The following is a 23,643-nucleotide window of genomic DNA, read 5'->3' as shown; positions in this document are numbered from 1 at the left end:
TGTGTAATAAAGACAGAAAGAACGAACTTCACCTTTGTGAACATAGGAGAAAAATGGATTTCTCTTGTAAATATTCATCAATTAAACTGGGAAGAGCATAAGACCATAACAATTCCAACAAAAATGGTGGAATTCTTAAATTGTTGTGGATGTTCTCATATATTTGTTATTTTCTGATATTAACTCATAAAGAGTTTTGGTTTAAACACCTAGCCACCATTAATTCTATTGGAGTCTTAAGGCAATTACACTAAGTGGAGGTTTAAGTTGAAAGACACATCTTTTATGCATTACAACATGTCAAATTAAATTTATGACTGAGAGGATGTATTACGACCTAGTAGGAGTGCTGTAATACAAGTTTTTTTTTTTTTTTTTTTTGATAAGAAAAATGAAATTTTATTGAATACATGAAAATGACAGTACATCTTGGATAAGAGCTTGCTCAATGCAGCAAGGATCCTCTTCAATCCAACTAATAAAATCAGCAACACTAGACGTATGCTTAGCTAAAAGATGTGCCGGTTCGTTTCCTTGTCTACGTACATGAGAAAAGGCTATACTTCTAAAATCCCTACATAGGTCTAGTACACCCATGACAATTGGTTCCACAAAAGCTGGTGGAGAAGCGGTCCCACATAAAGCATTTATTAAAACTAACGAGTCCCCCTCTAGGACCACATTTTGAAGACCCTCATCCCTCGCAAACATCAAGCCAGCCTAAAGAGCTTTGGCTTCTACCTCCACAACGCCTAAAGAAGCATCAACCTTTTTACTCAGAGCAACTTCTACTCTTCCCAACTCGTCCCTGATCAACGGCCCGATCCCTGCACTTTTCTGTTTTGAGAAAATGGCACCATCGACATTAATCTTAAACCACCCCTCTCTTGGTGGAGTCCACTTCACTGGAAGCTCCACCACCAGTCCCACTGAATCTGTCAGCTCCATAGTTGCTCCATACTTGGCAAGGTATTCTATCGCCAACTGTACCAGCCCTTGTCCCGACTTCCTTTCCCCACCATTCCACATCTCATTTCTATTGTTCCATAGAGCCCATGCTATGGTAATTACCCTTGCAGCCGCTTCATCGCTACCCCCATATATCATTAGCAACTGCCACATAATATCCAAAAAGGAGACTCCTTCTATCTTAGCAACACGCACTGTCACCTTGGAACAACCCCAAACCTCCTGTGCTTTCGAACTGCTCCATAAGACATGCCCAGTCATCTCCGAGGCTTCCTTACAAATCTCGCACATGTCCTCTGGTATCACCTTACGTTTCATCAAATTTCTTTTAGTGGGTAGGGCTTCTCGGCATGCTCTCCTTCCAAAATGACGGACCTTATGTGGGATCGGCAAGCTCCATATCCTTTTCCAGAAACGCCTAAGAGAGCTGCTATCAGAATTGTTCCCTCAAACACCACTGACTGCCATCTTTATTGCTAGCTTATACACACTACGCACACTGAAGATGCCATTCTGCATTTCAATCCATATTAGCTTGTCTGCAGAAAACTGAGACCTTATTGGGATGCCTTTGATTGCTTCAGCTTCGTGGGGAAGAAACAGAGTATCAATTATTGACTTCTTCCAACTGACAGTAAAGGTGTCTATTAGTTCTTGGACCTATGTGTCTTCATGCATAAACAACCATGGGGATGTTACTTTGTAGGTAGATGACATAGGCAGCCATTTATCCATCCACACCTGAACGTTTGCACCATTACCTATTCTCCACCTTATTCCTTTACCAGATTTTGTGCCGCCATAATACTGCGCCATGTATAAGAACGATTGTGACCGATTGAGGCATTGATAAAATCACTCCTTGGGAAATATTTCGCCTTCAAGACTTTGTACACAAGCGACTCTTGTCCCACCTGTAACCACCAGCCTTGTTTTGCTAGGAGTGCCAGGTTGAACAGTTTAAGGTTCTTAAAGCCTAAACCTCCACCCTCCTTAGGCTCACACAACTTTTCCCAACTAATCCAAGGGATTTTCCTCTCTTCATGTCTTTGTCCCCACCAAAAATTCCTAATCATGTTCGTTATCTCATCACAAAGGGAGTCCGGTAACTTGAAACAACTTATTCTGTAGGTTGGAATAGCAAGAGCCACAACCTTGATAAGGACTTCCTTACCCATTTTAGACAACATTTTCTCCTTCCATCAGGCTAACTTCTTTCCAATCTTTTCTTTGATGTCATTGAAGGTGCCCCTTTTATTCTTCCCCACAAATGATGGTAGACCAAGGTACTTCTCGTATTGCTTGATAACTTGAGCTTCAAATCTCCTTTTGATCTCCTCTTAGATCTCCTTGGGGGTGTTTCTACTAAAATAAAGTGAGGTTTTAGCCCGGTTCAGTTGTTGGCCAGAAGCATTCTCATATATTTCTAGCACCCTTTGAAGAGAGGCACACTCCTTTAGAGAAGCTTTGCAAAAGATGAGGCTGTCATTTGCAAAGAATAAGTGAGAAAATTTTGGACTTCCTCTATAGATAGCTATGCCCTCCATATTCCCAGAGTTATATTCCCAGAGTTAACTGTAGCCTTGATTAGTGATGATAAGCCTTCTGCACAAAGAAGAAATAAATAAGGTGACAAGGGATCTCCTTGATGGATACCCCTTGATGGAATAATGTGACCTCTAGGATTCCCATTAATCCTAATGGCATAGGTAACAGAAGTTATGCACTGCATAATAAGGTTTCTCCACCTCTCTGCAAACCCCAACTTTTCCATAATCTTCTCCAGACATATCCATTCCACTCTATCGTATGCCTTACTCATATCCAATTTAAGTGCCATCTCACCCTCCTTTCCCTCTCTTTTCTGGTTAATATGGTGCATGGATTCAAAAGCTAACAAAATATTGTCAGTAATAAGCCTCCCCTGTACAAAAGCACTCTGGGTATCACTGAAAATAGTAGGAAGGATTTTTTTAAGCCTATTTGCTATAGCTTTTGAAGCAAGTTTGTAAACAACATTACATAAGCTAACAGGCCTATAATTTGTGACTCGTTTAGGATCCTTAATTTTTGGGATAAGCATAATACGAGTTTCATTAAAGTTTGGAGGGACTATACCATGGTTGAGGAAGTCAAGCACTGTTTTTGTGACCACAACACCACTTGTACTCCAAAAGTGTTGGTAGAAGAGAGGAGGCATTCCATCTAGACCCGGGGCTTTGAAAGGGTACATTTGCTTTAGTGCTGCTCGAACCTCTACACCAGTGAAATCACGGGTTAACTCTTCATTCATTACCAAGGAAACTTTTTGCTGGACTGCATTTAGTAACTTAGTGAAATCGATCGAATTGGTTGAAGAGAATAGATCATTGTAGTACTCCACTACAATTTCCTCCATCCTAGCATCATCCTCCTGCCAAACGTCGTTGGCATCCATTAGCCCCTCCATAAAATTTTTCTTATGTCTTGCCGATGCTTTAGCATGAAAGAAACTAGTGTTTCTATCACCCCCCTGAAACTAGTCAAGTCTTGACCTTTGCCTCCACATCGCATCTTCTTTTTCCAACCAGCAATTTAATTCAATTCTGGTACTCTTTAACTCACGGATTTGCTCTGTAGAAGCTGGTAGCAATTCTAGGCCTTCTAACCTTCTTTGTAAATTTGATATCTTCCTACCCACGTGCCCAAATTCTGATTTATTCCATGCAGACAAATCAACCCTGCACCTTTCCAAACATCTTTCTAGCACCCTATCCGTGGCTACCATTTCCTTCTCCACCCATGCTGCTTTGACTACTTCTTCACACCTTCTATCTTTAAGCCACATGGATTCAAATCTGAACAGCTTCCTTGCTTTTCTTCTTCTTTGCCGGCGCACTAAATGGAGGCAGAGGAGAGAGTGGTCTGATGCAGAAGAAGAGAGGTGGTGGAGCTTTGCTGTAGGAAAAAGATCCATCCATTCTTGGGTTGCCAAGGCCCTATCCAACCTCTCCCTTATTTGTTCTCCATCTGTAAGTTGGTATATCCAGGTAAACCTAGGACCTACATAATCCACTTCTCTAAGACCACAATGGTTTATAGCTTCAACAAAAATCTCCATTTGTATCCTAGGCCTCATACTTCCCCCTTTCTTTTCAGAAAGACCAGTAATCTCGTTAAAATCCCCTATGACCACCCATGGTAGAGAGGACGTATTGTTTAGCTATTTTAGCTTTGCCCATGATTCTGGTCTTTTTGCTATCTTCGGGTTGCCATAGAATCCAGTAAGGTGCCACCATCCTACCTCAATATGATCATCTGAGTATGTCTGCACATCTAGTTTAACCCCTTCCTTCCACAACATTGCCATTCCACCTCTACTGCCATTGCTTGGAACAATAAGGCCATGCTTCATTTTACATCTTTCCTTTACTTTCTTCATCCATTCTCTACTAGACTTTGTCTCCATTAAGAAGACTATTATGGGCTCTTCTTTATTAACCACCTTTTCCAAGGCTTTAACTGTTCGGAGGTTCCCAAGCCCCCGACAGTTCTAGTTGAGGAGACTCATTGGTCTCGGCGGGGTTGCCCAACAACCTCCGCCGCTTCTACAATATTACTTATCTCAGTCACCTTCTTCTTTTTTTCATGCAAGTTCACGTCAAATATGTCTCTATTAGAACTTTCAGGCTTTCTTTTAGTTTCGGCCCCAATACTCAATGGTGGATCCACCACAGCTGATGGGCTTTGTCTTGCCCGTCTCTTCCAAGACCCCTCACTTAAGCCCACTGTCTCTTTATTTGTTTTGTCATTTCTAGGCCTCTCACTTATAACTTTGGGTCTTACTTTTTGCTTCCCTTTGCTTGCACCCTTATTGGGCCTACTATTGTGTGTCACTCCTTTCAAGCCCGTACTAACCCAGCCCAAACTAAACTCAGCACCTGACATCATGGTATCCATATTTAACTCCAACATCACTCCATTTCGATCCTGCTCTTCATTCTTCCAATCCGGATTATCCTCTCTGATCTCAACGTCAACCAGATTTAAAGTGCTTTCCATCCGATTTGCCGTTTTTTCAGAAACTGCAGCCTTTAATTCCGGATTCCCAAGGCCGTTACAGATAGCCTCATCAATTTCATTTAAGACATCCTTAAAATCCGGGATGTGCGTCCGTGATTCCCATACATCCACGTCACACACACGTTCACCAACTCTCTTCTCTACTCCACCACCGTTCACCTCCATCGGCGTCACTGTCCCAGGTTTAGACGTCAAAGTTGCTGCCACTGAGATCGTACCATCAGTTCTTCCATAAGAAACCATCACCCCCTATCCCGATCTCACTTCTCTAGGACCCACTGATTGTGTCTTCATCCTTCGTGGTTGGTCGAAACCCTGCACCTTAATGACTGATCTTCTCACATGGTTGAACTACAGCGCTCTAATCCAAGGTCCGAATTGTTGCTCCTCAGTCCATAGCGTACCCCTACTGTTTAGCCATAAGATGCAATCCTTGTCATCGTGCGAGACAAGTCCACACCAGTAGCATATATTAGGCAGTTGTTCATACATGAACACTGCCCAACCTTCCCTAGAGTCATCCCATGATATTTTCCTCCCCCTACACAGCGGTTTGGTTATGTCCACCTCTACTCTCACTCTCATGAAGTTTCCACCTTTCATCTCTCCTAGGTCCTTTGGCCAATTCACTACTCAAATGGTCTCCCCAATACTAAGCGCTGCTTCCACCGTTAATAACTGAAAGGGAAGATTATGGATCTGAATCCAAAAAGTTGTCGACTTAAAGGCTAGATCCTGGACCTGTATCGACCCATCGTACCTCTGCACCACCACTAAATGCCTATCGAACGCCCAAGGTTGCCCCTGAACGACCTTTTCTGCATCTGCCTCCATCTCAAAATCAATCAACAGGATGTTATCTTTGCCCTCACAAACCTCAAAATTCCCTCTAGTTCTCCATAACGGTCGGAAGGTCTTTGCCACCGCCTCAACGTTTACAGTCCTCCGAGTAAAGAACTTCGCGGCCAAAACCGACCCTGTTTTCTTTTTTTCCTTCGTAAGATCAACCTTTGCCTCCTCCTCCTCTGTTAGCGAGAGACTCCACCACCTATTAGTCAAGTCGTCCATACTGAAAAAACTATCCAAAAAGAATCAACGCACTCCAAACTAAGCAATATAAACTAATACCCTCCTAGTAGTGACGTTACTAGAGGGACCTCAGCATCCTCCACAGGGAGGGAAATGCACTACTACAGTGAGATAAGTGTAGACCACGCCCCACCGAGAACTTCTTATTGTAATACAAGTTTGATTACACTTTAGTAGTGGAAGAGTGTTATTATCTCTTTAGAAGAGATAATGTGAAAGAAACATTGAAAATCAATTGGAAAAGTACATTTATAGTGGCTAACGAATGTTTGGCAAGATTTTTCATTGACCGAGTGTCTACCGAATTTCTAACAAGAATTTTTGTCCAAAACTCTATATACACTTGATTGTCCAATTGCCTAACAAGATTATACAAATATTGCGGTTTTTGGCAGAATCTTTACCAAGAGTTCTAAACAATGGCGTAGCTAGTAAGGGACCGAAGGGGCCTTGGGCCCCCTAAAATTTTTGAAAAAATTAAAAAAAAAATTTTTGGAAAATATCTTAAATAATTAATTTTTTTAAAAAAATAACCTCATCATTTTGGCCCCCATCCCTGATAATAAACACATATATATTTAAAAAGTCTGGGGTTTATTTGTACACAACAATAAAAATTGAAAAGTCATAAACTTTGTTGATGTACCGCACCACCAAGTCTCTCACACAGTTACAAAACATTTTCCCTTACACAGGTGATTCTCTATCTCTGTCTCAATGCATGTTTGTCACTTTGCCTCACCTTTCTTTTTTACACAGGTCACTGTCGTGGGCTTCTCACTGTGCAAAGTGCAGTAGTTATATCTAAGCCTCATAGCTGACCGGCTCTAAATACCCATTGCTTTTAACTCTTGGACTCCTTCCAGGTACTATTTATTTATTTTGTTGCTTTACTTTTCATTGTTTTTTTCTTTTCTTTATAATATATTATTTATTATTATAATAATCAATATATTATATAGGCGAAACTATACTATTGGTCCCTTAAGTTTACTATGTGTGCACAATTGGTCCCTCAAGTTTCAAGTAAGCACAATTAATCCCTCAAGTTTAAAAAATGAGTTGTACTAGTCTTTTTACTAACTGCTGTTAGTGGTGTTACTTACATGGCTAATTGAACAATGATTTGACATTTTTTAATTAATAAATTAAAATAATTAGTTGCCATATCAGATCAAATCTAATAAAGCAAACTAACCTAGGTTTAAATCAAATCTAAAATCACAATCCAGTTCCAAATAAAATCACATATGTTTGTGATTTTGAATTCACAAACGCACAACGGTGTGAGAGAGAAGGGGGAGACAAAGATTGAGGGACCCTAGCTGGCGGCGGCAATGTTGTATCCCTCTTCTAGAGCGGGCTAATCTCAACCTAATTGACGCCAAGTAATTTTTTCACACTTTATCAAGCTCAAAGTCTTCAAACTGAGCTTCAATCCTAGTGAGTAGTGGCCAAGCTATAGGCTACGAGAATTCCATATCAAAAGTTGATGGCCAACCTCCCCCAAATGAAAAGCAATGCCTATCAGATGCAATGGAACATGGGCCATCCCTTTATCCTGTCGAGGAAAACACCTGACCCAAGGAATGCTATATTATTAGGATTTCTTCCTGAGTTTTTGGTGAATGATGATCCATTATTGAAGAGAGGAGTGACATGGTTTTGGTGGCTATGCGAGCAAGAAGACATAAAACGTTGCCGACGGCAGCTAAGGTCCCTCAATCTTTGTCTCCCCCTTCTCTCTCGCACCGTTGTGCGTTTGTGAATCCAAAATCACAAACATATGTGATTTTATTTGGAACTGGATTGTGATTTTAGATTTGATTTAAACTTGGGTTAGTTTGCTTTATTAGATTAGACTTGACATGGCAACTAATTATTTTAATTTATTAATTAAAAAATGCCACATCATTAAAAAAATGCCAAATCATTGTTCCGTTAGCCATTTAAGTAGCACCACTAATAGTAGTTAGTAAAAAGACTAATACAACTCATTTTTTAAACTTGAGGGACTAATATTGTAGTTTCGCCTATTATATACAGTATATACTACTATATTAAATTTTATTTAGTTGTTGTTTATTATTTTTTTTTTTATGCATTGACATTTGAATGATGGTTTGTCTTTTATTTAGCAATCTTTGAACTATTAGTATTTTTTTAGTACATTTTTTTTAAGTCTCAGTCATTTTATTTAATGAGTGATAATTTAATTTGATAAATTTAGGTTCATGGGCAAGTTTAGGACTATTGACTCATTCTTCAAAACAAATGAAGACTGTAATTCAGAAAATAGTACATGTGGGGCCCAAAATCTGCGGTCCCCAGCCCACCTTGTATTAAGGGCCCAAAGCCCAGGCCGAGGAGCCCTACTACCCAGGACGTATGATGAAAGTCCCTTAAAGGCCCAAGAATGTGGCCGAGGAGGATCTCACGCTCAACACCTCACAAAACGCCTGAAGTAAAGGACAAATTCAGTACAAAAGCATTACAATGAAGAAAGCTGTCCAAGCCGTAATGTGGAGCCCAGCACCTGACAAGCCCATACTCCAGACCTTCCTATTCAACTTTCCCCAACCACCCCCAACCACTCTGACGTATGGTACTGACCCCAACGAAGGAAAAACTGACACGTAGGTGAAGAATGGGAAGTAAATACTAGTATAAAAGGGAAAGAGAGCGGAGACAAAAAGGGGGGGCCAGAAAAGAGGAGAATGGTGAGAATGAGACGCTCCTGAGACACACCTTTCAAACCACATCCGTGTAAGGCTTAGCTATATAGGCCAAATCCACCTTCATATGGGCTTCCATGAAAATCATGACTAAACCGCCATCCAACGACCAAGGTCCAGCCTTTCTATCCCACTCTCTATGAATTATATTGTTCGGGCCTTTTCATATACAAGACCAACGTTATTCTTGGGTTGTTAAAAATCGTGTCCCTACAGTACACTTTTGGGTTCTAATGTTGAAGGGTCAACTATCAATGAGCATCCTTCCAAATCTCCAAGGATTGATCCTTAAAAACATCCTTCTAGACCGTCAATGGTGGAAGTGGACCTTGAAGAAATTCATTTAAAATTTTCACTACTTAATTCATGAAGTTGATGTTAGAATTTTAAAATGAGATCTAGGAGAACACACTGAAATGTGTAACTATCCAACCAATATACATCTGTGAGAGACTGCAAAAGTGCCTCTTAAAAAAGAGATTTTTGGGTGCTTTGAAAGACACCTCTCTTTTTGGGTAAATGGTGTGGAGCCGCCACTTATTTTTGTATACAAAAAAATAAGAAAAAAAACTAAATACAAAATACATGACTGAATTGTTCCATTCTCATTAATTGAATAAAAAAAGGATACATGTTTGATAAATTGAGTATTACATGGCTTTGGGTCCTAGTTACAAACTGCCAAATAATTACATGGCTTTTTGTCCTAGTTACAATCTACCCATAAAAAAAAAAAAAAAAAAAAAAGCCTAGTTCTACCTATCCAAAGACACTAAATCCGGAGGCTAGGTTACGGAATGGGAAGGTGTTAGGCACTTATTCTGCCTATACAAAGTCTGGTCTTCTAGACTCTTGTGACCAATGTACCCCTTTATGCATGATATGAATGATATGTTGCACACATGAACAAAACTAAATCACATAAGTTTATTTATGAATGCATCCTCTTCTTTATTAAAAATTCAGATCTGTGTTGTGATAAAAATTGATTTTGGTTTAGAAAAATGAGATTTGTTTTTTATGTGTAGAAAAAAAAATAGTTTTTGGAGAGAAAAATCAAATTTGTATTTATTAAATAAATCAAAGTATTTTGGTTTTAAAAAATATCAGATCTAATTTTTAGAACTAAAAAAATTGGTTTTTTGGTGAAAGAAAAATCAGATCTGTCTTATGATAAAATAAAAAATAAAAAAAAAATCAGATTTGTATATTTAAAAAAAATCAGATTTGTTTTTATATGTGTAAAGAAAAATAAGAAAAAGATTTTTCGAGAAGAGGACTTTATTCATGAAATAAATCTATGCTATATGCACTAAACAAAACAAACACAACTATTCATGATCCCTTTTTTATTTCAAAATCTGCTATGCTAAAAAATTAGATCTACATCTAAAGAAAATGTAGATTAGTTTTTTAAATAAGAAAAATTCAGATTTGTATCTAAGGAAGATACAAACCAGTTTTTGATTGAGAAAAATCCAGATCTACATCTAATGAAGATGCAAATTAGTTTTTGATTTGAGAAAAATTCAGATCTACATCTAATGAAGATGCAAATCAATTTTTGATTTGAGAAAAATTTCAGATCTGCATCTGAGGAAAATGCAAATCATTTTTTTTTTGAGAAAAATTCAGATCTGGATCTAAGGAAGATGCAAATCAGTTTTTTGATTGAGAAAAATCCATATCTGTATCTAATGAAGATGCAAATCAGTTTTTTGATTAAGAAAAATCCAGATCTACATCTAAGGAAGATGCAAATCAGTTTTTTTATTGAGAAAAATCCAGATTTGCATCTAATGAAGATGCAAATTAGTTTTTTGATTAATAAAAGATATGATAACAAGCAGATTTTTTAAATAAAAAAATAGATCTCAACAATAAAAGCATCATAAACATGTTCTAATAAAGAAAATATTAACAGCATATGAGATGAACATTGGAAAATCAAACTAAACACATATTTATTCATGCATCACAAAATTAAAAGAAATAAAAGAAGAAGTAAAGAAAAGCTACCTCTTGCATGGACGTCCTCTTTTTTTCTCAAGAGAATATTTTAGGGTTCAAAAAAATTTATGCAATTGTCTTTGAAACCTAAAAATCCTTGCTTACGAAAAAGAAATTCTTAAGACTAAAGCCTCCATAATCTCTTTAACGTAAGAGAGAGAATATCATAAAGGGGAGTCAGAAATATGAGAAATTTGGGAGCGTGAAAAAGTGTGTTGAAATGTTGAAATCTGGGAGACTTGAAAAAATAGCTTAGACGATTAGAATATGAACCAGGATGCGTCCTTCTACTAAAAAGTTGAAAATGATGTGTTTTAATGTCACTCGAAGACTGTCGGGCCAAAACCCTAATGTGTGCCATTCGACACTTTGAAAGTGCCGATCGGCACTCCAATGGCACTTTTGGATGCCAATTACGCTTTCATGTTCAAGTGCTTTTTGGACTCATTTTTTAGGTTTTCTGGAGCTGGGACTTGCACTTCGTGTTTTTTAATCTGTATTCTAAAATTTTAACTCTTTTCTGGATAATTTAGGTCTTTTCAGCAACAATTATCTTGTAGATAAATACTCTAAAATAAATCTTGATAAAGTCTAGATTATCCACAATTTTATTGTTATCCAACTATCTCCTTTATTTCCATGCAAGCAATCCTATTTTGGACACTAACTATCAACCAATCACAAAATTATTTAATTAATTTTAATTGTTTAGTCAATTAAAATTAATTTAAAATAATCATGTGTGGTTGACTCTACCTAGACACAATGCATGCTGACCGTGCAAACTTGATCATGTGATATCTTTCGATCCGACGGTCCGATTTGGAAACCGGGCATACCGTTGCGACTGTTAGAACCTCAAGATCATTTTTATGATATGCAATGAATGAATTAATATATGTAATGTAATCATGAATTTTGGGTACATAAATGGTCATTCCAGTCATATTCCTTAATTAAATCATGGGTGCAAAATCGAGTGTCTACAACATGATTAAGTTAGACGTGCTTATTTAAAAGCTAAACCATAGCAAATCCATCTTTCAAACTATCCATTTTCTAGAGAAAAGCATCCTCGTTGCTTTCAAGCTTCTTAGTTCACTCAATTTTCTTCTTGGCTGGAGTATTCTCCTACTAAAGATGCTGCATACTGTTTGCCATGTTATCTCTTTACCATGGAAAGAAGTAGACGCCCTGGCTATGATGCTTTTACTTTCATAGGTTTTGAAAATTGGAAAAAAGTCAATAATAGAAAGAATTGTGCCTTTTTGAATCATGTTAGGGAGGATCTTTGTTCACCCCACAACAATGCCGTGAAATATTATGATGATCTATTGAATGAATCAATGCATATAGATAAAGTGATGAATGTGCAGAATTCTGAACAAATTCTAAATAATTGACTCCGGGTGAAAACTTCTATTGATACTGTTCGGTGGCTCACCTTTCAAGGGTGTCCTTTTTAGAGGTCATGATGAAACCCCTGAATAAAAAAATTGGGGAAATTTCCTTGCGATGATTAGAATTTTGGCATCTTATTATGATAAGGTTGAACAAGTTGTTTTGGAAAATGCTCCTAAATTTGCTAAGTACACTTCACCTACAATTCAAAAGGAGATTTTGCATGTTATTGCAAGTAAAGTGCAGAGAAAGATTTGTGAAGACATTGGGGATTCAAAATTTTGTATTATTGTTGATGAGTCACGTGATGAGTCAAAGAGAGAGCAAATGACTCTTGTTTTGAGATTTGCTGACAATGAAGGCTTTATACAAGAACGCTTTTTTGATCTTTCTCATGTTAAAGACATTGCTGCATTGACTCTGAAGAACGAAATATATGCTATTCTTTCTCGTCATTGTCTTGACATTCAAAATATTCATGGACAAGGATATGATGGTGCTAGCAACATGTGTGGTGAATGGAAAGGATTGCAAGCCTTAGTTCTTAATGATTGTCCTTATACATACTACGTGTATTGCTTTGCTCATCAGTTACAATTAGCATTAGTTGCTGCATCAAGAGAGGAAATCTCTATCCATGAATTCTTCTTGCATTTAAATTTCATTATCACTAAAGTTGGTTATTCATGTAAACGTAATGATGAACTAAGAGCTGCTCAAGTTGCAGAAATTGCTAGAATGTTAGCTATTGATGAACTTGAAACGAGAGCAAGAGCAAACCAGGTTGGGACTCTAAAACGGGATGGTGATTCTTGTTGGGGGTCTCATTTTAATTCTATTTGTAGCCTAATGAGCATGTTTGGTCCAACTTGTTTGGTGCTTGAAAATACAAAGGAAGACGGGTCCACCTACTTGCAACGTGGAGATGCAAATGTAGCTCATAAAATGATTAATTCATTTGAGTTTATATTTAGTTTACATCTAATGAAGGAAATCATGAGTATTATTGATGTTCTTTGTCAAGCTTTGCAGCAGAAATCTCTAGACATCTCAAATGCCCAAAATTTAGTTTCAGCAACAAAGACACTCATCCAAATTTTAAGAGTAGATGGCTGGGATAATTTTCTTGAGAGTGTCATAGGATTCTCCAAAATATTTGAAGGTAGAGGTCGTAGGAAAAGGGATCATGTTACAGTGGAGCATCATTACCATTTTGATATATTTAATGCTACAATAGATGTTCAATTGCAAGAGCTTGACAATAGGCTTGGTGAACAACCAATAGAACTCTTGACACTTTGCTCAGCTTTGGATCCAAAGGATGCTAACAAATCCTTTAATGTGAATGACATATGTTGTCTTGTTGAGAAATATTATCCTCTTGATTTTTCTAAGCGTGATAGGATTGGTTTGAAAATTCAATTGAAGCTATTTAAGCATGATGTGCAAAATCATTTGAAGTTTCAGAATTTGTCATCTATAGCAGAATTATGTCGAAGGTTAGTAGAGACAGAAAAGTCATAGGTATATCCTCTTATTGATTGATTGATTCGTCTTGTTTTGACTCTTCTAGTATCCACAACAACTAGTGAGTGAGCCTTTTCAATTATGAAAATTGTTAAAACAAGACTACGCAACAAAATGAAGGATGAGTTTCTCTTAGATAACTTAGGTGTCTATATTGAAAGGGAAATTGCTGAGAACTTCACTACTGACTCAATTATACTTGATGACTTTAGATCCCCTAAAGAGTGTAGGTTACAGTTTTGAAAAAAGATATTTAACTTTTATGTTATTGTATGTTTTGCGACTTTGCCTATTTCATAGTTGATTAAAGATATTAAATCATTTTGTCAATCTTGTCTCATGATTGTTTAATTTTAATTAAATACATTTTTGTTTACAACATATATTGAGTTATGAAGTATTGCACATTACTATTTTACATTTCATACAAACAAAAAAAAAAACTTATATATGGCCCCCTAAAGATAAATTTCTAGCTTCGCCATTGGTTCTAAAACTTGATATTTAAGCATCTATAAACATTGGGAGATTATTTCTAACTGTTTTTAGCAGTAAGAACTTTTTTTTTTTTTTGGGTATCATTTACGAGAAAAACCAACTTGTAGTATCTATCTCCTCCATTTCAATTTCGGGCCTCTAACTCTAAATGACAAATGTGTATGTCATTTTTTAGTTCTTCTTGTATTGCGTTCCTATTATTTCATTTCATTTTCTTCAAATCTCCTTTATGATGAATCTCCATCAATAGCTACGCTTAATGTTGTAAGGCTATTCGAACTAATATTTTTAATGCTTCTACTGTTGCCATAGTTGTTATTTTTTTTTGCAATACGAATATGTCAAACCAAACTTAGTCTTTCAAATATTGAAGATTGAAGCATCCAATACAAACATTTCATCTCAAAATTCAAGTTGTTATACTTAATTTCAGAAATATAAACTAAAAACAACATTGTGGAAACATGTCAACAACAACAATAAAGCCATTAACTAACTAACACATCATGAAAGCAGTACTGCCTGAGCTGCCAAAACTGAGAGGATAGGAGGTGAAACCAACGAGCCCATCAACGCAACCTTCTGGCTTCTCTCTCAGACTCGAGCAAGGTAAGGATGTCACCTTCCCTCACTGGTCCCTTAACATTCCTTATAATGAACCGGTTCTGATCATCCAGAAACTTGACTCTGACCTGAGTCACCTGACCTCTGGATCCAGTCCGACCCATAACTTTCACCACGACTGCGTGCTTCACCTGAGATTCCATCCTGAGCTGAGCTGAGTGAGGGAGGGAAGGCTAGAACTAGATGATTTTGTAGCTGCGCACTCTTCGGAGTTCTTGCCTTGCCATAGTTGTTATTATTTATTGCAGAAGCGGTAGCAATCTCACTCGATTGAGATTGAGATTCTTGGGAGCTTTTTGATGGCTCTGGCTGATTTTTCATCTTCATTTCCCTGCTTTTACCCCACAACACCATGTACAACCCGCACACGATCAAAGTCGCTCCTAGTATACTGTCATTTGAAAACATAAAAGTGCAAATGTAAGAATTTATCGTTTTTTTTTTAGATTAAAGCTTTTACAAATTTTGCATAATCTACAATAATTCAATGAACGCAGCAATCAACATTTACTAAAAGAGGCCACTACCCCTTTTAGCCAAAACATATTTACTCTCCAGTTTTAACTATAAATTAATCGAGCATGTTGACCAAAGATTATGTTCATTATAAATTGTTTGTATACACTTAACAAACATTTGGGTTGAAATTTGGTTCATAAAAAAATATGGGTCAGTTGTATTCTATCTCAAGGCCAAGTTGGGACATTATGTTAGTCCTTTCCCTACTCTGCCTTTAGTGAACCAAGAGGTCATTCTTTCATTTGAAACATTGGCTATGTTTCAAGAGAGATCCCATCAGCTTAGAAACAGGACTATCATTGATCAATGGGTATCTAAGGAAGATGCTACTTGGTTAAATTTGCATACACTGCAGCTAGTTTCCACACGTTATAGACACGGTGTTTTCAGGAGGGGGGTATGTTAGAAAACTTTCAAGGTGCCCTAGTTTATACTGTTATGCCTTAATGGATGTTGTTATGATCCTATTGGTGATGTTATTGTTGCATTGTGTTACCGGGCGCATTGTGCTGTTAATGCTACATGATGTTATTGCATTATGTATAATGCTATGGTAGTGAGAATGTCACTACTAGGTGTGCTGATTATGACAATTGCCAACTTATACTGATGGTACAGTTGCAAGCAACCTTGGGCCAACTGCTAGTTACCAATACAAATTCTTATGTACTCGTGAGGACCTTAAGGTTTTATTGCTAGTTATCTCAGCATGTGTTAGTGGTTAAGGTTAGTGTATAACATATTAGGCTTAGTTCCATGTGTTTTGTTTTGTGTCTATGCATAATTGATAGGGTTTTCGATTGTTGTAGGATGTTATGCTAGCTGCCCCAACTGGTTAGAAGACTTGGTTGAGCAAAGCTTCTCCCCCTTTGTATTTCTCGTGTAAATGGCTTGCTAGCCTTGTATGATCATTAATTAAAAAAAGAAAAGAAAAAAAAGTATTTCCCAATCCTCTCTCAATTCTCCCATTTATTCTGAGGAGGCATGGCTCCTTTGAAATTAGCCATTAACCTACAGCTAGTCACTCATCCGGAACCTTAACAGCATTCCAGCCCTACCTCGCTACTTAAGATAACACTTCAATTGAGGAAACCCTTCATTTCGGTTACTTGAACTTCAGAAAAATTTGAATAAAGCATTGGAAGCGCTGAACGGCTAAAGAAAAATTTCTGGGTTGAAATCTTAGTTGTAAGTGTTTGGATGGAGGGAAAAGGAGGGGGAGTAGAGTGGATTTGGATCAAAATTAGTCAATTTTTAGCAAAACTTTACTCTACTTTTCTTCACTTCCCATCCTTCTCCTCTCAATCCAAACAAGCCCTAAAATTACTCTTTTACACCCATAACTATAAGTATATTTAGTGGACAACTCTGGACTAACCTTATTGGATTGATTTTTTTTTTCTTTGAGAATCTTATTGCATTGAAATTGAATGTGAAAGAATAATATAAATTAGTAACTTTAATCTAGATATACTTTTATAGGATGCTCTTAATTTTCAGGCTAATCAATTATTAACTATCTTCTCCAAAAAAAAAAAAAAACTAGGGGTAACTTATAATTAGTCATAAGTAGTATTAGAGTACTCGCTATGATTCAAAATTCAAGGTGGAGGGAGAGGGACTGAGGGAGTGATTGGTTTGAAACATGGAGATAGACATCAATTAGATGTCAAGTTAATGGAGATGGACAGAAGGGATGAATTGTAGGATTTTTGAAAATTCAAATATAAATTGAACAACTAAAAGCTTAAGATTTAATTTGTTTGGAATTATGTATTCCCATGTTTTTTTTTTTTCCTGCTAAAAAAAATAATTTGGAATTTTTTGTAAGTAATTTATAGCTTTAATATATTTAGTTCTTCTAAAAAAAACAGCTTTAATATATTTAGAAGTTGGAAAATATATATACCTTCCTAGGTGCAGCTCTTCCTCCAATACTAAAGATCCTACGAGTGCTACGATTAAGAGCGAAAGAGGATTAAAAATTGAGACAAACATTGGACCTCTTGCTTGTATACACCAAGCAATTACAGCCACCACCACGCCAGAACACACAATCCCCTAAAAGTCAAGAGCCAAAACAAATTCCAAAACTGTCAAAGATTCTTCTAAATTTAAGTTTATATATAGCAATGAAAAAAAAAAAAAAAATCAAATTCGAGGTTACACCTACAAATTAAGTTGGGTAAAACAGTTTCCCACAAAAAAAAAAAAAAGAAAGTTGGGTAAAATATTTCCAAACATAAATTTAAAAATGTAAGAATAATTAAATTCTATAGAAAATAACAAATTAAACTATATAGTTTCTAAGAAAAATTAAAACCTCAGCCAATATTAAATTCTAAAAAAATTGTAATTCAAATTAAATGGGTGATATTTAATTTGATACGTACTTTTGAAAGAATATGATTTAATTTGTTACACCCCTAATTATAAGGTTTAAAAGTAATTTATCTAGTAATATATTTACTAGATATGTTCACAAAGGTTTTGTAATACGTGTATAGTGTAAAATCCTGTAGTCTAGTGTATAAAAATTGAAAGGTGAAGTACCGAATAAGCTGCAGTAAGGAGCCTAAGATCCCAACTCAATTTCCACTGACTCCAATCCCTTTCAGTGCATAAGGCAAAAACAATAGACTGCAAGAAACTCATTGTACATATGAGAGCTGTGCCTGAATAAAGGCATGGATATCTTTCATTCATTTTTCCCTGTATTTAAAACAATGGCAATAGAACAAAACTGATTAAAAAAAAATTAGAAAATTGCATGGGCATTAATTAATATTTAATTATTGTAAAATAGTAGTAATTGGAATTCTGACTGACCTGGATTATCAACCACATTGCATAGGATAAACTGCATGCCAAACACAATAGGGCGCCGATTACATGTTGACTAGAGCCTGGGTGTGATGGTGCCACGTGTTGTTGATGATGTAAAAGGTCAACATGCGTTGACCACAAATCAATTTTCACACCTCTGTATAAAGTGAATAGCATTGCCCCACCTATTCCTACCAGTGTCCCCGCAATCTTCATCATCCCACCCAATGTTCCTACTGCTGGCTTTTCCAACCTGATAATTGATATCAAATTAATTGAAATTCAAACATCTACTTTAACCCTAATAAGGTTTATTGGTTTATTTGTTCTTAAAGAAATTGTTCTTGATTCAAAACTCTTAATCCTTATCTTGTGGTTACTACATCAGATTTACTTATTTTTGTAATTAACTATTGTATGAGACTTGCAGAGTTAAGATTTTATTTTGAGGAATAAATATATATATATATATATATATATACACACACCCCCACACACATATATGTTTATATGATTCTTAAGACCAATCCAGGTGATAAAAAATAATTCAATTGAAGATTAAGCAATATTATTTTTTTTTTTTTTTTTTTTTTTTTTTTTTTTAATTTTAATTTGAGATAGAAATATTATTTTAACCTAATTTAAATGTATGTGTGTGAAACTACCTTTTAGAGACTTGAACATTGGCTCTTACCCCCTCCCCCTCACACCTTATAAGAACTTGTACTTATAGAATGATCTTCACAGCAAGGATGACAATGATAGTAATATTATGTTAATGTAAGAAAATTTGTAAAAAAAATAAAGCATCCATTAAATATGATGAAGATTCATTTTGAAATTATATATTTAGGTGGAATTCTACAAATGATTCATATGGAAAGAATTTTAGTATCTAGGCTAGGCTAGACTATTCATATAATGAGTTCCATTATATAGACTTAAAATTTTCAAATTGTTACAATTTTAAAACTATATTTTGAACATATATAAACCTATAACTTTAGAATTTAAGCTAATAAAAATAATATCAAAATTTTGAAATTTTTATTGTGTAACTATCCCTAGATTTTATCGCTTATTAGTAGTTTTCCAAACAAAAAAACAATATTTTAAAATTATATAAAGAACATATTACAAACTTCTCTTCACTTATTATATTTCTATTTTCGTTACCTCTTTCCTCTAAAATAAAATTAACAAAATCTTTGAGGGCAAGTTTGATATAGAGTAAGGTAATTATATTATTGCAAAATGAATAAATATTATAGTACAAAAATTAATGAAATAACTATACTATTCTTCTGTTTGGTGACACACAAATAAACACCTAAATCTGTACTCCACAGTTTAGTTGTTATATGATAAGATGGTGGAATGAAATGATATTTCAATGAAATTTTATAAATATCACATTCCAATCAAAGTTCCAAAAATATAATTTTGTTTGTAAATTTATATTTACTCTTTTTTTCGTCCAGCTTAGTATCTTATTAGGTATAAATTGAGAATCTGTATAATTACTATTACTTTGTTCAAAATTATATCTCAAAAAATATTTAAAAAGAAAAAAAAAAGCATATCTTATATGTTCATTAAAGTCAAAATTCACTTGCTTGAATATCATGATATCATATAAAAGATTTTTATTTACGCATTTCTTTAAAAAATTAATCCAACCATCTGAAAAAGAAAAAGAAAAAAAAAAATTGAAATGAACACTAATAATTGTTGAAACCACATTTAAATAAATAAAAAAAAATTATGAGGTTACAAAAGATTAGTACATCTTTGATAAACTCGGTAAGATTAAACCAGATTAATTTTAAAATGGTCACTTAAAAAATACTTTAAATAAACAATTTAATTTTCAGATATCAATAACATAAAACCTATGTTTGATGAAGAGAGAAAGAACCATTGGATTGGAAGCGAGTATTAGCCTGTGGAGTTCTAAATTTTTTTTTAAAGGCTATATTATGTAAGTTAAGAAATAGTTAATGCAATCATTTCAATAATAAATATTTATTTTTTATTTTAAAGAATAACTATTGCTTATGAATAGTACCCGACAGATGTTGCTAGAACGAAGGTAATGGCTGGATTGAGATTACTCATGGCGACAGCAAATGTAGCTGATGTGAAGGCAAAGCTCTCAAAATATAGATTCTGAGCCAATGTCCCCCTGCAATTGAACATATTATAAATTAATATTCCTGGTGGCTGGTTTCAACTTTGGCCCGAGTTCATCTTCATTATTGCAGTATATATAAACAAATACAATTGATTTAATTTAAATTTACGTTAAACATATAATATAATTCTATACAAATTTTACATCACCTAATATCCTTTTTATTAATACAATTTTATGATATGATACTTTGTATAATTGAATTCTTCAAGTCTGATTTGGTGGTGAATCTGAATTAAAATCCTTGTTATTCCATCAGTAGCATTGTTTCCTTGAACTATTTTGATTTGTAATATTTTTGGTGTTGAAATATGCTGCTATAACGCATTTTCTAATTTATGGGTATCATTATTAGGATTTGGTAGTTTCCTTTTCAATGTTAAATTAGTAATCACCTTTATGTTGTTTTGCAAGGAAAAATAAACTAGTAATATCTCAAACTTTCCTTCAAATTTGAATTTTTTTTTCCACTCAACTTTTTATTTTTATTTTTTATAGATAGAAATCTAATCTAGGTATATGTGTGTGAAAATCTCTCTTGAAAACTTGTTGATTAACTATATATCACCATGCCAAGGATGTGTGATGGTATTTTTTTCATTTAACTTGAAAAGTGAATAGTTGTGCCCTAAAGGTTAGGTGACTCACTTCCAATCCAGGTGAGATGGTCTAAAATTTGGATTAAATTTTCCCTGGAAAGGACTAAGCTTGCCTTTTTTTATGTTTGGGTGTTGGAAATTATATTTCATTCATTCTCAATTTCAAGATATAGTTGTTAGATTAAGCTTTTCTAATTTTTATAAAAATTGAGGATAATTACCCCCATATAATGCCTTTATTTTTGAGAGAGAAGGAAGATGTGATATTTCAATTAGTTCTCCACCATGATTTTTTTAGATACAATAGGATTAATCTCACAATTTATTTATTACATTTTAACTTGTTATGGCTCAGCAAAAATTTGGCTTCCAGCCAATTACAATGTTGAGAGTATCATGTCTGAAACTTACCCAAGTAACCCACAAAGAAAAGCCTGGAACATCACTACCCATGTTAGTTTTGGCCTGGTTTTCCTGCAAAAGTTGTAAACACCAATCATTAATGGGATTACATTGGCATAAAATATAGCTTCCATTTTTCCTCTTTCCTATATATGTTTTAATTTTCGTAGGTTACAGATTACATTAACAAAATGTAAAATCATTAGAAGGCATATCTTCAAAATGCCAAAAACATTTTGAACAAGTAGATATATCATCAAAGTAGAATGCAATATTTATTTAATGGGATTTTTGTATCAAAGAAATAGCCTTTATATATGTATTTGAAGAACAACACCTTTCAAAGATGAGAGCAAGAGGAACCATGAAGGCAGTGGCAAACAACATACGGTAGGCAATGAGGATCCTCAAATTCACTCCATTTTCTGATACAAGTTTGTATAGTATATTCATCCCTGCATATACTATCTGAACTACTACCATTAAAATCCCTGGCTTCGAGCTTTGTATTACATTACATAGGTACCCCATCTTTTGCATATATTGTATAGTACTCTAAGAGAGAGAGAGAGAGAGCAATTTGGATATCTAATAGGCTTAGCTATTATAGAGATCGAGAGGCCTGATTCATGCGGTGCATGCTATGCCCTCACGTCACTTCAACTCCACTTAGCCTCCACGTATAATTGCCAAGAGACACGTAAGAGAATCTTCCTTGGACTCTCAAAGTATTCCATATCGCTCATGTTATAGTGGAAGCACAAATTGACAGATCTTGAAACAGCCTTTTTGACTAATTTTATCGTTGCCTTGGAAATTAAGGAAAAGCAAAAGAAACATGCAATATTTTGATTTGTATTTAATTTGAGTGAAAGACACACAAAAAAAAAGAAGCTCAGTTGGATAGTCGTACAAGACTTGATTTTGTTGTTGACATTAAATACATACTAATCTTATATATTGGTGCCTAGTGATCAAAATCTGAAAAGTTTCTGAAACTAAAATTTCCTTCTTGTTTCGTCCTTTTCTATATATTAGTAAACAAGAAGAAAAAAAATTGCTGCCACTGCCACCATTGGACAACCTGTGTTTCCATGTGAAATTAAGAACCCATTAATCACTAACTGTTTACTATATACTTTAGTAATTGTGTTTGAGAATAGAATAACTAAAAATGTACAATAACAGTGATACTAATGTATGCTAGTTTGGTTTGAGGGTTCTGGTTTTAGACCTAACCCTCTAGAAAAGGTTTTTTTTCCCGGGTTCGGCTTGTGTCCAGTGAAAATTTTCACTGGACATGTTGGATTGCAGACACATGTCCACAAGTCTTTCCCTTTTTTTTTTCTATGATTAACTTTCATGAAGACTCCAAGTCACCGTTTCTTTTATATATATACATATAATCGTATATCTCAATATATTATTGGTAGTGGGAGGTTGGGATTTTAATTGGACCATGCATTGTTTCACGTGATTTGACACGCTAACTCAATAAAGGCAAAAACCACCTAACAGAAAGAATAAGGAAAAAGAATGGAAACCAGGGAAAAAGGCTGAAAAAAAATAAGATTGAGCCAAAAAAGAGTAGAAGACACGGCTCTGAGTATAACAGTTCAAATTGTTTGTATATTTTATCCAAAACTTCTATTTTTCCACTCTTCTGTCCAAATAATTATATATATAAATGGGAAAGATTTTCAAGGAATACCACTTTCAGACAGTGCCAGATATGTTTGTATGACTCATGTACCACAATGATATTCATATTGATCATGAATTCATGATGTTATTGACTGTTCGAATTTTAAATATGTAGCTCGTATGTCACTTGTCATTTCTTTTAATTCCCAAGGATATATACTCGTACGATCAAGTGGCCTAGCTTTTACATGCGTAGTAATTTGTTTTCTTACAAATATGATCACCATTTTATCTTTGTCTTGCATCAGTGGCGGCTCTACAGCCAGCTCAGGGGTTCAAATGAACCCCCAGGCTTGGCCTAAAAACAAAAACTATATATAAAATTTTTTATTTTTTATTTATTTTGACTCCTAAAATAAAATTTTGAACACCTTAATCTTAAATTTTGTTTAATTCCAGTTGAAATAAACTTGAATATGATCATTTTAGTACTACTTTCACAATATTATTTTCACAATAAAGGTTAAGTGACAAATTTTAATTG

At 35.0% G+C, this 23,643-nt stretch overlaps 4 protein-coding genes across 4 annotated transcripts; 1 reads left to right on the top strand and 3 right to left on the bottom strand.

The window, feature by feature from the left end:
* Nucleotides 1-3,487: 3,487 nt before the first annotated feature.
* LOC126704812 (uncharacterized) lies at nt 3,488-4,069 on the bottom strand. Its single transcript, XM_050403811.1, has one exon. It carries the CDS (start codon nt 4,067-4,069, stop codon nt 3,488-3,490), a length of 582 nt encoding a protein of 193 aa, XP_050259768.1.
* Nucleotides 4,070-12,380: 8,311 nt separating this feature from the next.
* On the top strand, nt 12,381-13,790 carry LOC126704811 (uncharacterized). Its single transcript, XM_050403810.1, has one exon. It carries the CDS (start codon nt 12,381-12,383, stop codon nt 13,788-13,790), a length of 1,410 nt encoding a protein of 469 aa, XP_050259767.1.
* Nucleotides 13,791-14,630: 840 nt separating this feature from the next.
* LOC126706271 (40S ribosomal protein S28-like) lies at nt 14,631-15,158 on the bottom strand. Its single transcript, XM_050405666.1, has one exon. It carries the CDS (start codon nt 15,056-15,058, stop codon nt 14,861-14,863), a length of 198 nt encoding a protein of 65 aa, XP_050261623.1. The 5' UTR covers nt 15,059-15,158; the 3' UTR covers nt 14,631-14,860.
* Nucleotides 15,159-15,252: 94 nt separating this feature from the next.
* LOC126704810 (WAT1-related protein At1g25270-like) lies at nt 15,253-21,938 on the bottom strand. The gene is made up of 6 exons (XM_050403809.1): nt 21,793-21,938; nt 21,465-21,527; nt 20,329-20,445; nt 18,264-18,513; nt 17,988-18,146; nt 15,253-15,306 (listed from the first exon to the last, which is right to left on the bottom strand). The coding sequence occupies exons 1-6, from the start codon at nt 21,936-21,938 to the stop codon at nt 15,253-15,255; spliced, it is 789 nt and encodes a 262-aa protein (XP_050259766.1).
* Nucleotides 21,939-23,643: the final 1,705 nt, after the last annotated feature.

The sequence above is a fragment of the Quercus robur genome, chromosome 11 (genome assembly GCF_932294415.1).
Source record: "Quercus robur chromosome 11, dhQueRobu3.1, whole genome shotgun sequence".
NCBI lineage: Eukaryota > Viridiplantae > Streptophyta > Magnoliopsida > Fagales > Fagaceae > Quercus > Quercus robur.
Note: the sequence above shows the minus strand (reverse complement) of the source record. Positions and strands in the feature narration are given on the sequence as shown.